Below are 17,220 nucleotides of genomic sequence, written 5' to 3'. Positions count from 1 at the left end.
CAATTTTGATAAAAAAAAATATTCAGATCCATCTTAACATTTTATTTTCTAGTCTAAAATAACATCAGTAATACTATTTTTTATAAATTGCAAGTTATCAAAAAAAAGGTATAAACATAATATACTATGCTCATTATATAAAACCTCCTATTCTACAAATATCAACAATTAAAGAACATTGTCATCCTTATACCAGAATTATATTATGATAAAAGCGTCATTAAATTTAAATTCGAGCACAAAATGCCAAATAACATATTGTTTATGAATAATATTTTTTTTTGTTTCAGAAATCATTTTATATTCCTATTTTTTTTATTAGTAAATTGTATCTTATATCAAAGATAACGATAAACCAGTGACGTGTATTGTATATAATGATATTTTGTAAACTGAATTATATTATTAATATTGTATATTGTCAACGAAAAAAAGGTTTGCTGGATAGAAACAATAATGTTAACATAGTAGTATATAAAATAAATTGGTAACGTACAATAAAAAGACATTTGATTTTGACAGATATGTCTATGATAATATTTTTAAATAAAATTTAACAAATATTAAATTTATTCGCATTAAGATCATAAAAGATCTATTTTTTATAAACTGTAATTTGGGATGATGAAAAAACAAAGTATGACTCATTGAATTATATTTATCTAAAAACCTAGAACAATTAAAATGTTTACTTGTTTCATTAAGAAACATGTTCTTTGATATTTTTGCTCATATGTATTCATATTTCATCGTAGTCTCATAATTAAATAATAATTGTGGCAATATCTTAGATGATTACTGGAGTTAAGAAAAACATAGTTATGTTACTATACACCCAGTAAGCATTAAAATAAACTAGTTCAAAAATAATTACTGCTTTTATATTAATAAAAGAAAATAATACTCGTAGCAATGAACATGATAAATATAGATAATCTTACTATATCTTTGCTTTAATAGATTGAAACAAACTATAAATGGTTTCGTCTTTAATGTGGTGAATTTTAATTTACAATTAAGATTAAGAACTTTAACAACTTATACAGACGCATTTATATATAACGGTGGCTTTGATTAAATGTTATATTAATATTGAATTCAAAAATCTAATGATGGTTAAAATATTATCAATTTAATAACGCAAAAGCTGTTTCTATTACCAAATTGATCTCATAGGTAGGCACTGCTTTATGTCACAAAGTTGTGCGTGGCAAAAATTCAATCTTGAACAATCTCAATCTAATCAAATTTGCGCAGACAGCTCAAAACTTTTAATTGATAGGCCTCGGATTTATAGCATCACGGATTTATAGCAAAGTCAATATTGGGAATTTCAAGGTAATTTGTAAATAATTTTCAACTACCTTCTGCATGAAGGAGAAACAGAAGGAGGGAGAGAAAGAAAGATGAGGCGCTAAACGCTCTCGCAAAAATTCACAGACGGCACACAACAATCCCAGGCGGTGTTTGGAATTGAAATCTAAATAAATAATCGATAAAGTGCACGTAAGGAGCGCTCAGAGGCATCGTCTAAGAGCGAAAGCCTAAGGTACTTGCAGCCCTCGCACCTGATATCCATAAAAACGCCGTTTTGCGATATCCATTAGAAGTTTAATAAAAAAAATACTTACAGTCACAGTTTGTATTTCTTGTAAGTATTTATAACATCTATGTTGTAAAATATGTACAAGAAATACAAACTGTGATATTAAATAAATATATAGACTTAATACACTAATAGCTGTGGCATATTATAAATCTATCATAGATAAGAAGAATTTTCATACTTGATAAAAAAAATCTGATATTTTATCTATTAGTTAAAAAACAATGCTTATGTTTTTTTAAATAATAGATATTTATTTAAACGAATAAGAAATGTTTTCAACACTTTGTCATGTGTCTGGACTAAATGTTAAGAATAAAAAAATGCATGTACTCACCGTCGTGCGAATCGTACATGTAGATAATCCTCTTCCATCCGTAATACCGCACCGTGTCGATTATGGCCTGGTGGTATTCTGGTCTCATGCTGATAGCATAATCTAGAAAACCGGACGAAGGGGCCAAAACCTAGAACAACGAAAAAACATAAAATAGATTTAATATATTTTTAAGCAAATATTATTAAAAAAATATATTGGTATGATATAAAAATATTTATTTATTATTCTTAAAAAAAAAACGAAGCTCAATTGATCGATCGCGTTGTAATATTATACAAAACAAATCACATTGCATAAAACAAAACGTAAATTTTAAAACGTACACATTAATATTTTTTTATTTACAACTTCAGATAAGCAAACAAAGCATAAATTAAATTAAGCCATAACCGTAAAATCACAACCGCAATAATTCCGAGTACATGATTAGAGGTCTTATCTCGCACAACGTTTAAACGCTATCTCTGTCATACCTGAAACGTACACACAATATACATAGGTACTCATGTACGGTACATAAATACGTACGTAACTGTGTTGGTTAGCACGTGTAACAAGCACCACTAACTACGTCCAATAAGCCTACGTTAAATCAACTTCTATCTCCTCGACATTCAAAGTAGAGAAGCACTACAGTGAAGGAATTCGACCTCACTCGTCTCGTATTAAATTCGATTATTGCTCATTTAACTCTCAAAACACTAAATTCTGACAAACATACATTTAATACACACACACAAATATATATATATATATATATATACATACATCGGGATTCATCGTCATTTTCGCATACTTTCTTTCTATATTTCGGCTGCGATTCTTCAGTCATGGTCACCAATGCTCTGGACCTTGATCTTGTTTCGGTGGAGCAGTATTACTTATATCAATTAATTATCCATTTGATCAGGACAATGATAGTCAATGTTTTCAAATAAATGCGATATTTTAATATATTAATGTTTTCTGAGAAAATATATTTACAGTGGTAATTATAAACATGTATATCTATAACTAAGGGTAAACAAAAATCATTAAGAATAATGGATACAAATAAAAAAAATACAATTTACAAATAAAGTAGAAAAATGTATTTAAAAATCAAATCTCGATTTAACGTTAATTATAAAATCGTGGTATATAAGGTTTTTATTTTTCTTAAATTTCAACTAGATGTATTATATACATATATGTATATCAACTCACTTTGTTCGAATATATTTTGAATAAGGTTTGATAATTGTAAAGTTATTATTTTTATATCGAACGGTAACAAAGGTATTTTTGACGATAGTTATGCTTACAATCTGTTAAAAATTTGCGTTGCACGAATAAAGGGCTATCGGTATTTTTGTAAAAAATATAAAATCTGATTTTTGCTAGCTTTACTTTTTATAAAAAAAAACAATAATAAAATTATATGCAGAATATGCTCACTTTAAAATAACAAACAGTTTCTTGATTGTTCATAAAGTATAATACATAAAACGTGCTGAAAGCAATTCTCTTGAATGAAAAATCAGATGGATATGAATTTATTTTTCATTCATTGAATATGCATTTTGAGTTTCCGTATTGCGTTATTTCTATTGTTTGTTCTATCGAGATTTTTGCTCTATAGTATTTTTATTTAAATAATAATAAAAATGAGTAGTGTTAATTTTATGAAATTAAAAAATATATTAAATTTAGCTTAAAAATTAGACATTGTATTGATATGTTTTTTTTTCTTTACCGAATTTATCACAATATTACTGAAAATTTATAAAATCCGTTATATATATTTTTAAATCACAAAAACGTACACTATAAAAAAGTGTAATTAGGGATGTTACTGTTCTAGTCCCTAATTATGTAATGAAAATATATATTTTTATGTTGAATTTAATCTTTAATATCTTTGAATTAATAAGACAAATTATAAATTATGAATTTAATTGCTAAATGACATTTTCCACTAGTTGTCAATTTAGATTTTAAGCACTTTGGTTTAATGTGGTTTAGGAAAGGGTGAAAATATATGGTAAGGTATAATTAGTTAATTGCCATCAATTTTTAAGCTTCAGTGCTTATATGTAAGTGCAAAAATAGCTATTTATTGGTAAAATATCCATTTTAGCTGAACAATGTCACAAATTGCTTATTTTCGTATCGGTTTTGTTTCGAAATTTGCGTTTAAAATTGAATTTGCGTGGTTCTCTTTTCAATTTGCAAACAACATGATTAATAAAGCAGGTGAATACACGTGTTAATTTCATATTTTATTAACACTCACTCGCGAAAATAATCCAATTAATGCGTGATTAAATAAACCAATCAGTCGGTTACATTTGGCACGTTATGTAGTAACAATAATATTAAAAAATTATAATAAGATAGTCACAAATTTAGTTTAATTATAAATGCCGACGTTGTTTAAAACATTACATTTATTAACTAATTTTAATTATAGAGATAAATGTCCAGTTTATTTAAATCAGCCGTGATATGCTTAAGAAATGTTTAATCATCGATTTTAAAATTTAAGTGCAGTTCTTCTTTTTAAGTTAATGACTTAACCACTTTATTGCAGTAGAGTTCTGTGTCTTCTTAGTTAGTTTTCAGAGGATTCAGAATCATGAAATTATGGATATTTAATCCTCTTCATTTTTATACAATTCATTTTGATCCTTACGACGCTTATAACATTGTCCATTCTTGACGTCGCTTTGTTGATGTAAAAAGATATGATACTTCTTAGAATATATATTATTGATTTTTTCACATCATCGTTAACTAGTTTCGATAGTTTTTCTTTAATCCAACTATTAGTGACTATGTTAAGCTCGTGATGGTTAAGCGAAATCTTAATAATATTGATTTTTTCTTCAAAATCCAAAGAATGAAAAAAATATGCATCCAATAAATTTGTAAATAATAAATAAAATATGGTGATATACTTGTACGTCATTTTTATATTCCAGATTTGATATTTCAAACAAATGGTCCTTTTATCTTAAGTTTAATTTGATTTGTAGCTGATAAGTCTATTAAGTTATTTATATATGTGTTTATTTGAAGAAAATCAGTATATGTAATTTAGGGTTATATGTTTGCTTCAATTCATACTATTCACGTATAAAAAACTTATTTTAATTGGTTTTGAAATATTTTTTATTATTTACAAATTTTACTAGCCGTTCGCAATTTATATTAATATAGTTATTAAAAGTTTCTTGCAAGAAGATACACTATTTTAATTGTATAGGTGTATACTAAAAAAACGACGCGGCGTCTCGTATTGTGGGACGCAACATTCGCGAGAAAAACTTTTCGATTTCTAGTTGCTGTTTTTTTTTAAAGACATTATACGTCTCGCTACAATTGTTAGCAAAGTACAAATATAGTCCACCGTCGCCTATTGCCAAAAAACATCCATAGAGCGACCAGCCATAGAGATGAGAAAAAAGGAAACGTCTGATACTGTTGCGGATAATGGATGCCGGATGGATATCACTGGCGTATCATATTTTATCACAAGGGCGAATAAACAGGGTCGCATTTTAGCGATAGGCGATCTGAGTGGATGCCCAGGGCGCAAAATGTAGTGGGCATCATGCCGGCGATAAATAAAATTTGTTTTATTTGGAGCAGCATTTGTCATTTCTAAGCTCGAGAATAATACATTTCACGGGTCCTTTATTAGAAATAACATGAATGATACACAATAATAACATAAATATTATCTTCTTAATTATTATTAGTGAGGCAATATAATGTTTTATAGAATATCACTTTATCTCTCTCTAACATTTTATTGTTTTAAATTATGGTTTTAGGAATAATATATAATAAGTTATTCACTATACTGACATTCTAAATATGAACTTATCCACCTTTTATATACTTTTAAATCGTCAGCATATATAATATAATAACGAGAAAATGCAGTGTTTTTGTAATTTAGAAACATTGACTTAGGTTGGATTGTTTTTGTAAGTATTGTAAAACACACCAATTTTTTGACAACTATATAAGTAGTGAATGAAACACGAGAGATTACATGATTTAAAGTATTAATTTTCAAAAATTATCTTAAATGTATTAATATATATTATAAAAAAAACGCTTATCCTTGTATACTTTCTGAGGTGTGTAACCTTAAAAAATACCACTTTTTTTGGAGGAGTTGTGTTTCTGGCTCAGTGAGTCTGAATTTAAGTGATGCCCTCTGACCCCTTCGAAGTAACCCTCGGGATCGAGGCGAAGAAACGTCCCTATCTCCAATTTCGTTCGATATAAAACCCGAGCGAGGCAAAAAGCTGTAAGATGTGTATGCTTATACGGTATATAACATACATATATACGGCAGACGACGGTCCAAGGGAATGGATCCCTGAGGATATGCTGGATGACGATGTTGATACATTCGCTCGTTTCTTGTCTCATATCGTTTAGCTTCTTCAACGAGAACACCAGCCGTTTTTGAACCGAAAGAGAATATAAACGAAAGCAAAATTGTGATAAAAAATCAAGAGCGTCACGGGAGGATCAAAAATTTTCTTTGTGTACTATTATTATGGTTTTTAATATTGAATAAGATTTTAATAATGTATACATGCACGACCTATATCAATTTTACTTAAATATTTATTACCGTTAAATTTAAAAAAATATAATCGATCGAAATTATAAAAGTGTAATAATAAGTTTTTCGATTTTTCAGAGAAAAAAGTAATTAAAAAACATGAGATCGTTAAAAAATACGGTGATTGAATTCTTATAGCAGCGCCTGCTGACGCTACATTCATTTAAAGTATAAGGTCCGATAGCCTGATCCGTTGAGATAGTCAGTGTCAAGATTAAACAAGTTGTGACTTGTCAGCCGACTTCCAGTACCGGAAGAGTTAGGTCGTGTTAACCGTGTCTGTTGCGTATTATAGATTTGACCAACACGTTAACATAAAGTTTTGTTTTAAGTTGTAAAAAAGTGCCAAAGAAGCGCATGAAATATTAAAATCAGTGTATGGCGATAATGTGGTACTCTCAAGACTGCTTACAAGTGGTATTAGCGATTTAAAAGCAAAAATGAGTTAATTGGACGTCCTTCGTCGACGAAAACGTGCAAATAGTTTTAAAAATGGTTCGTTAAAACAGGCGATTGATTGATGCCAAAGAACTAAACATATCATATGGGTCTGTGCGAATCATTTTAACCAATAATTTGCAAACGAGACGAGTGAGTGCGTAATTTGTTACTAGAATTTGACTGATGAATGGAAGGAAATAGTGTGTCAATTAGCACGGAATTGAATGATCGTCTTGATGCGGATTCGGACTTCATTGTCAAAATTATAGTTGCAGATGAATGTTGGGTGTATATATATGACCCTGAGATTTTAATGCAGGGGTTCCAATGGAAAACGAGTGACTCTTCTTACCCTAAAAAAGCACGTCAGTCAAAGTCGAACTTCAAATTTATGCTAATTGTTTTTCTTTCGATTGTGAGGATATAGTGCGATTAAAGTTCTCTCCATGGGAAACTATTGTAAACTCAGAATATACCAAGGGCGTACTGCGACGATTTAGAAACGATGTATAGAGAAAGAGAACTTAATAGCTTAGAAACCGCTGATGCAATTTATGAGTTTGTGGCGACCACACATATAGGCACATTTAAAATGGCGATTGTCTTATAGTTAATGACAGTGACCAAAAACGTTCATTCATTACCAATGAGACAAACATCATGACACGAGAGGGATTTCTTTTGACCACACAACACGGGTCGTTAAGAGAATCCCTTTTGTGACAAAACGGTACGGACGCAATCGATCACCACAATGCATCCCCTATTAGCCAGCTAGCGTGCATCCCCTTAAAGGATATAACCGAGGAGAGGGCAGACGGTCAACGGCACTTGAGACAGACGACCGGAGGCACCACAAGAGACGGTCCAGACAACAGAGCCAGTGACCCAGACAACAAGAGAGCCAAGATCTACCAGTAGCCATCCGGAGGAACCAGCCTCACCGACAGACCTGAAGATCACATCTGACACTCGCCGCACGCAGCCACAAGAGCCCAGACCATCATCTACGGCCACCTTCACCTTCATCGCGAGAAACGTGACGCCGTTAATAGTCCATAGTCAAAATGTAATTATAACTTAATAAAAACAGTTTAATAGGATTCACCGAAGAGTCTCACTGGCCGCGAGGTCAACCATCCCTAGGGCTACGCCCCCTAAAAGTTGAATAGTATATTTATAGATAGTTGATATATAGTATTAAAAAAGTATAATACTGCTTTTAATTTTTGGTAATATAAAAAACATTAGTTGTTGTTTTTTATATTGTATAAGTTACAGAAATTAGCCATAGAAATGTCAAAAGCATATTTTAACTATAGCTACGTATTTTTATTATTTTTCAATAAAACTATATACAAATATGGTTCTTATTTTATAAATATATTTTTTTATAAATTATTTCCACATTAATGACGCAATAAATTTCTTTCTACCGCTTGGCCAAGCAGAGTCTTAATTGCTATTAACGAACGGCAAAAAATATCCACACAGTAATATAGTTGGTATGGTTATATTTGTTTTGACTTAATGCCAAAAACGGCCACACCATGGCTTTTTAACTATCGGCTCCCGTGGCCCGTTTTCTTGCCGTGAAATCTTACTGATTAATGCGTACGACTAAAAACGGGCAACATTAATGGTCCGTTAAATTCTGGAATGACCCGGGGCTCATCCCTCGCATAAATATTTAATCTGGAATCCTACGTTAGCGGACATGTCCCTAGTTTGATAAACATATTAGGATGCTTCGTATGAAACTTGATAATGCTTTTATCCGGGTCGAGTTTAAAAAAAAACAACTAAACATAAAAAGGTGTTACATAAAATAAAACTGGGTATGCATCAGAAATATTACATTTATAAAAAAAATGCTGTTTTTGATTTTGGAAAATACTATTTCATCTCGTTAGTGCTATTATCATTATTTGTAAACTTCATTTTTATTTTTGTGAGGGTATTGTAAATTACCATACGGTGCAATGATGATTAAAAAAATATGTTTTAGTGATGAAAGATTTAAAGATGAAAAAGATTAGGAGCGTTCTTACTACGTAGCAATTTGAGAGCTGTACAAAACTAATAAAAAAGCAATAATACCTGAATTTGATGAAAACCAAAAAAGTTTGATCTGCGATAAAAATTCGGCACTTTGCGACAACAGAAAGTATTCAGTATAATGACTAGAAAAATCAAGCCCTTATAAAACCAGTTAAGTTTTTTTTAAATATTAAGAAAATCAGTTCCAATTTACATTAAAATAAAATCCAAAAACATCGTGTTATGTTTATGATTTTATATGATGGTTTTTTATTGTCAAAAATATGGATAATCATATTCTAGTTTCTGATATAAATGTAATAATCATAAGGTTGTTTTTATTATTATTATTTTACATTTAATACATACCACCTACCCGTTTTAACCTACCCGTCGAAAGTTCGAGTTAAAATTATATTTGCGATCCATTAAAATAGGTGTCCAAACACAAATAACCGACAAACCGCCCGACGAAGTGATTTCGTTTTATTTATTGCACAAACAGCGAAATTAAATTGTAAACACACGCGCGCAACTCAAAGATCGGCAAGGGCCGCAAATTAAGAATGGGGGCTGCGCCCTTAATTTGTTTCCTTTTCGGTGTTTGATTAACAAACCCGACCGGACCTCTCGCTGACCCTCACTGGGGTGTATTTTTTGAACCGGGGCAAATGGTCCGTTTCATCAGTGATGGACTTTGAATCAAATTTTGCCATTTCATTAGATAGACGAATATCTAGTTTTATATATTCCTATTCTAGCGCATTGATAGACTCATGAGTATTTAGTGCGAAAGAATCATGTGTAGGGATATTCAAAATAAAATTTAAATTAAGCTTTTCTTTTAAAAAACACAAAGTTTAAATTTTTCATAGATCATTTCAATGTCCTTAAGTGTAATTCCACGCTTGAGTAAAAATGACTTAATAACGTCACTTTGTTTTAACGGTTCTGATACATATAATATTTAAATTCCTCGTCTAGTTTGTTCCGCAGAGATAAACGTAATCCAACATAAGTGCCCTCTTTAAGTTTAGTTTTAGCGAGAGGGTTTAAAATCATCTAACATTTTCCATTACAAGACATTTAAGTATTCTAGAAAAAAAAACTAATAATTTTTAAATATACCTTATGAAAACATACATATATTATGAATAATCTCGCCTTATTATACTATTATGTTAATCACTTTAAACGAATACATTAGTATTTTATAGATACATGTTAAAATTTTAAGCTGATTATTAAAATTTGACTATTTATTAAGAAAAAAATAACAATAGGAACTTAATATATTTAAATTTAATTAATTAAGCAATAAGAAAATCTTGTTTAATCATGTCATACATTGTGATTTATTTATTATCATGGCAAAATAAGGCTTTTAAAAATTAAAATTTCGACTAAAAGCAACGAATGACTAAACATTTTTGACTATAATTTTTTTTAGGATCATTGCTTCAAACACATTTTTATGCAATCCCTTTATAAAATTGCTGATTAGCAGTGTTATGTTAATCCAGTTAGATATAAACAATTCAAGAAGTTAACGGTTTAACTGTTGGATTTTTTGCTACAACATGCTACAACTGGCATTTAAATCGACTTTTACATTGAGTAGAGAAAATGTTCCAAAAATAAATATCAATAAATAATGTTACTTGTGTGTATTATGGTTTTTATGTAAATATGTTTTATTTATAAAAAAACAAATTTTAAGTCTAGATATTTTGATATTTTAATAATAAAAAAAGAATAAAAATTAAAGCTATTATTATTATAATTATTATTATTATTATTTTATTATTTTATTAATTTATTTAGCTTAATAGCTAATCTTTACATCTAACAAATTTAGTAAACATATATAAAAATATATAAAAAATACATAACAGAAAGAAAAAATAAAAATATACAATAATAAAGTCTTAATATTATAATTTATTTCTATATGTACGAAGGTGTTTTTTTATTCCATTTATGAAACCCATTATATTTTTGCTGTTTCGGATTTCTCTTGGAAGACTATTATATAAATCAAAACCTCCGTACATAATTCCCCTAGCCGTACTCGTTTTCTTATACTTAATTATCTTTAAATTTTCTCTATTTCTAGTATTATATTTATGTACATCTTTATTTCTTATTAAATACTTATTAAAATATTCTGGTAACATATTATTTTCTTACTTATATATAAATACTAAAACATTCATACTCAATATTTCTTGAACATTCAACCATTCTAATCTATCAATCATACTTTTACAATTAGTTAATCTATTTTTATTTAAGATTACTCTCATTGCCCTATTTTGTAATTTTTGCAACATTTGTTTATCTAATTTATTTAACATATTTAATAGTGTTGCACAATAATTAAAATGGGGCAATATTATACTATTGTAAATTATTTTTTTTGTATTTATACTTAATATATTTCTTAATCTAGATAATAAACCTATTTTTCTACTATTTTTTTTTAATATGTAATTACAATGTTCTTTAAAATTTAATTTTGTATCAACAATTACTCCTAAATATTTTATATTATCCACTATTTCTATACTAGAGTTATTTATTACTATTCTGGTACTATTATCTAACACATTTTTATAATTAATAAACATACATTTAGTTTTATTCTCATTTAATTTAAGTAAATTATTCTTTAACCATATTTCTAATATACTTAATTTATTATTTAAATTATTTACAATTTCTTTAATGTTATCACCTATGCAATACATTAATGTGTCATCCGCAAATAGATGAATTTTACATTTTTTCACGTTATTAACTATATCATTAATATACAAAACAAATAACAATGGTCCCAATTTAGACCCTTGTGGTACTCCATAAGACACTAATTTCTCTTCAGAATATACATTATTTATTTTAACTTTTTGTTTTCTTTTATATAAGTAATTATTAAACCATCTTAAAACTATATCACTTATACCTATACTCTCCAATTTCTTTAACATTATTTTTCTGTCTATTGTTTCGAAGGCTCTCTTGAAATCCAAGAAAACTGCTCCAATGATTTTGTTTGTATCCTTAGCCAATAGCCAATCATTTATCACTACTTGTAATGCAGTTTCAGTGGAATGCTTTTCTCTGAATCCCGATTGTTGTTCACATATTATGTTTTGAGAAGTAATAAATTCCTTTAATTGTTTGATTACTACTTCTTCTATTATTTTTTCTATACACGGTAGCATGTTGATTGGTCTCATTTCTTCAACTTTTTTACTATTTTTTATTTTAGGTATAGGTACAATAGTAGCAATCTTTAAATTTTCAGGCATTTCTCCTAAGGAGAGTGCTTTAATTATTAAATAATTTAATTTAGTTGCTATAATTTCCCATGTTTCTTTAATTATATTTATATCTAGTTCCTCAGTACTAGTTCCTTTTTTAAATTTACATATTATGTTATGAATTTCATCTAATGATACTGATTTAAATTTACTAAATTTTACAATTATTGCTTTATTATTATATTGTACTAAATTACTAATCCTTGGTATTGAATTCACAATTTCTTCTATGCTCTCAATGTAATATGTATTCATTTTTTCTGCTATTATATAAGGATCTTGATATATATTTCCATTAATTTCCATTTTTATTATGTCGTTTTTCTGAGTTGGAATAATTAATTGGTTACTTTTAATTTGTCAAGGCATTACAATATTAAAAAAATATATATTTTTCTCTAAATTCCTAAAGTAAGGTCCTAAATTTTTTAAGCCGAAGGCGAAATAGATTTTTTTAGATAATCTAAGGGCGAGTTCGGGCCAATGTAAGAAAAATACATTTTATTTAAAAATACATACATACATATATTCAATTAAATCTAACAATAAGTCAAGTAAATATTATTAAAAATAAAATATGTGTGTAGTATTATTTATATAGATAGTAAATAAAAAGCATAGGTAATAAAAAAATATTTTTAACAAAATAATGAACGAAATGATACGAAACGATAAAAAAATATATTATCGATTAGATCGATAACGATAAATGAAATTTATCGTTTGATCGATATTACCGTTCGTGTAATCGATAATGAACGATATTATTCGATAACAACGTTTGTTATCGATTAATATCGTTTAATATAAATAATATCGCTTAAAATATTGTTTAATTTTGTACAACCGCAAAAATTAACGATAAATTTTGAAACTTTCGTTTGTAATAAAAAAAAAATTTGTTAACAAAATTTTATTAAATTATTATTATTACAAAATTATCTGAAATTATCAGTTATTAATTAAAATGTCCGAACATTAAATAATAAAAATATTACTGTATCTTTTAAGCCAAAAAATCACAAATATTAAAATTTCAAAAAATTCACCTTATTTTAATCACTTCTTAAGATGCATTGATGCATTCACAGCAAGATAAGTCTTTAATCAGTTTCTGTATCTGCCTCTGATTCTGTGTAGTTTGCACTGTTAGTATCTGAAGGACCGATGCTGACAACATTATCTTTTGAGTCTGAATCTAGAGCATACACAATTCTTTGTAACTTTTTTTTTTAAGTTTTCGGTAAATGTCTTTTTAGCTTTTATTGGAGTCACATTCACAGTGTTGCCGGAATCCTTACTTGCTGCACTGGATGCAGAACCAGCACGACTTCTTGGAGTTAAGAATGATGGTCCACTCTCCTCATCATCCCTTTCTCCGACAGGAATAGGAATTCAAATGTTGTATTTAATGATACAGACTACCAGGGAAATACATCAATTTTATAAGATCAAGGTCCGGGATAAATCTTGAAGGAGTCCCACTACTTTTCCACTGCCGATTTAGAGTCTCATACTGAGCTTTTTCAGCCATGATCCATGAAATCCATGTCGTTGAGGGCAGGAGTTGATGCCAGTCCGATATGCTGCGTTGTTGGAGTTTCCTGTTCAACCTCTTGAGACAATGGATGTGTGTCAAGAAATCTTCTTAGAGTGGACTCTTCCTCATTGAACTGAGTAAGAGGTAATCCCTTATAATACGGGTCAAGTTGATTGGCCATACGTACATGGTGCTCTTCAGTACTAGGTTTCGGCAAAGCTCGTTTCATTTGTCGCTGAAATTCAGTGATGAATTCTTTCGTGAGTTGTTGTGTCAGCAGCGAGCACTTTTCCAAGATAAAAGAAATGCGAATATTTTTTGAGCGGTCAATGAATCATCAGCAGAAAGTCCCTCACTTACATCTTTAACTTTTTCTAGTACCAGGACTAGTTCGGCCATAAGCGTGAAGTCATAATATCGTTCATTATCGATCACTATCGTTTGAGATCGATAATCGAAAAATTCATTATCGTTCAAAATCGATATCGAACGATAATGAAAAATTATCGTTCATTATCGATCATTATCGTTACTCAATCGATACGAAACAGAAACTTCGATCCTTAGTTCACATATGTACGTGTTTTTAAAAACTGAAATAATACTTCGAGCAAAGTTTTTATTACTAGTTTTCGGTAAAAGCGAATAGAAGTTAAATGTGTTCTTATTTTGTATCTTTTGCCTTCAAGTCTAATAATTCTCTGTAAAGTTCTACATTTACTCATTTCAGCACGTCGTACGTGCTCTAAAGTGGTTTTATGGAGGGTTGTAGGATAATAGTAGTCGATTACGTACCCAAAGGAAAAAAAAATAAAGCGCTATATCGCTATGGCTCGATCAATAAAAAAATTAAAATGATCGACTAATGAAAAAAAGATAGCAAAAAAATGACGCATATTTTCCATTCGATTTTACAAATGTATTAATACGATTTGATTGAATAGGGTTGTTTGGATTGAAAATTAACTAGGTGCGTTATAACTATAAATTGAAATATATAGTATGTACATAACAAGCGTAAGGAATAAAAGTAAACCTTGATTAAGCTGTTAAAACGATTATAAAAGGTTAATTTTTAGAGCGGCTTATGAGGTTTCTCCGACGGCAAGGTGTATTCCGTGACTGAAATCTTTGTTCATGGATTAAACATTAGATTAGATTTAACTATGACGCGTATATAAATATAAAACAGTTTTACGTTTACATTTTTAAATAACAACATTTAACATGCTTTATTCCTCCATTAATATAGACGTAGAATATCACAACTGTTTTATAAGCAATGTTCACACGTCAACGTACGTATGCGCGATTTGACAGTTGAAATTTGAGAATTGGTCAAAAGAAGACTCGAACGGCTATTTAATTTCAATGTCTGCTAATATTTCATTAATTCCAACAGAAAGCATTGAACCATAAGAACGAGCTCATATCAAATTTAATTACGGTTTCTCCGCTCTCGTTTCACAACAAACGTACGTATGAAACCTGGCAAAATTTATTCATAGCTTCTCCGCAGCACTGTATGCCGTTTAATATCCAGTGAGTATATACTATGTATGTGGTATATAACACTAGTACCCATTCACACCGACACATTACACGCCACTTGTTGTAAAGTTTGATATACGACTGGGCTTCCAATATAAATGTTCACGCTGCGCACGCGCGCAATGCAATTCTTCGATTCCAAACTTTGGAATAATTACTATTCGTCGCGTAGGATTTCTGGTTCAATTGTCGGAGCCAGGCCAAAACTTGGCGATGAACTTTGCGAAGCGCCGATTGTTTGATGAGTCGTTCTTTCGACAGTTTGAGGGTCCCTTATAGTTTTAAGAGTTTGATAATGTCGCTTAATTTATTATTACACTTGAGTTAAATCTAATATAATAAATAATTAATAGTACGTGTCATTAATTCGGCCTTCAGCAAAATTGTGATTAATCGTATATTTGGGTACAAACTCAATAGCGAATATGTTCGTATAAGTCAATATATTGTTTTTAGGCACACATATTTTTGACAGAACAATAGGTTTGTACAATCTGCAATAACGATTGAAAAATAGAAGGATTTTGCAACTTTACTTCCAATAATTTAGCCGACGTACATTTTTCACCATTATTCACAATAATGACAGATGTAAAACAAGAATAGATAGAAAAACCGATTTTTTTTCTTAAAATATTGAAGTGCAGTTTTAAAGAAATCTGCCAAAAACCATCGCTCATCTCTGTCAAAATTCAAAATTGTTTCTCTTTGATCACCCAAACTTTTACATAGCTCGCAGGTAGAAATTTTTCAAATAAGTATCAGAAACAATTAATAAACTTCAGAAGCACCCACGCTAAATATTACTACAGACGGCGCCAAAAATATGATCGGCTGCAGTATAGGATTAATATAACGTATTAACAGGATATTTAAAAAGAACAGATTTAATTTGTTAATGTCCTTTGTATTAACGGCAGAAAAATTAGATTAAATCATATCCAGTTCAAAGTTTCCTACATAAATTAATACCAGATATGATTTTAGCACATTGAAGTACACTGCCTCAGTTGCGAAGAAGTATTGAATCTTATTTTAGCTTCGAGATGAAATTTTAATATTTATGATAAAAAAAAAATTGGCCTATACAAGAACTTTCTAAATCTAGTTGGTGTTGAGACTTGTATTTTCAGCTAATATAACCGGACGAATTTTTCGAAAACTATAAATGTTGTTAAATTTGATACTAAAATAAGTCTTTCTCAAATATTTTTTCTACTAAGCGTTTTGTCGATATTATCGATATTTTACAAATAAATTTGAATAACGGTTTATAGACTTGAATAAAAATTATTTCCTTTTTTTTTTGTTGTTAAAAATTTTGATGGTTAAATACTATTGCAATTACTAGATTTACAGGCAGACGATCTTAAAAAAAACTAGTTATGAATATATAAAGAAGTTGCTCGAAAAGTATAATTTCAGACACGTTCACGAATCATATCTCATTTAAATGTCTTATTTTAGCGGAAAGCAGAAATTATATATATATAATAGTATACATGTAACTAAATAACCAACAAATTGTGGCGACCACACATATAGGCACATTTAAAAGGGCAATTGTCTCGTTGTTGACAAAAATCATGGAACAAGAGAGATTTCTTTTCACCACACACAACACGGGTCGTTAAGAGAATCCCTTTTGTGGCAAAACGGTACGGACGCAATCAATCACCACAATGTAAACCCTTTCCGAAGAATTCGAAAGTCTGGAACCAAGCAAAAAACTGGCTTTCAAAAAACGCA

General features: G+C 29.4%; 1 protein-coding gene across 4 annotated transcripts in view; it reads right to left on the bottom strand.

Moving 5' to 3' along the window:
- LOC148234077 (glutamate receptor 1-like) overlaps positions 1 to 17,220 on the bottom strand; it is a 393,208-nt gene that overhangs the window by 205,380 nt on the left and 170,608 nt on the right. For all 4 annotated transcript variants that reach the window (XM_088187823.1, XM_088187822.1, XM_088187824.1 and 1 more), the window contains one exon: positions 1,944 to 2,073. In XM_088187823.1, the coding sequence (XP_088043949.1) occupies positions 1,944 to 2,073 (130 nt within the window). The remainder of the gene's footprint in view (positions 1 to 1,943; positions 2,074 to 17,220) is intronic.

This window comes from Plectrocnemia conspersa, unplaced genomic scaffold (assembly GCF_051122295.1).
Source record: "Plectrocnemia conspersa isolate PC_06_02 unplaced genomic scaffold, ASM5112229v1 ptg000006l, whole genome shotgun sequence".
Classification (NCBI taxonomy): Eukaryota; Metazoa; Arthropoda; class Insecta; order Trichoptera; family Polycentropodidae; genus Plectrocnemia; species Plectrocnemia conspersa.
This window is presented reverse-complemented; position numbering and strand designations above follow the sequence as displayed.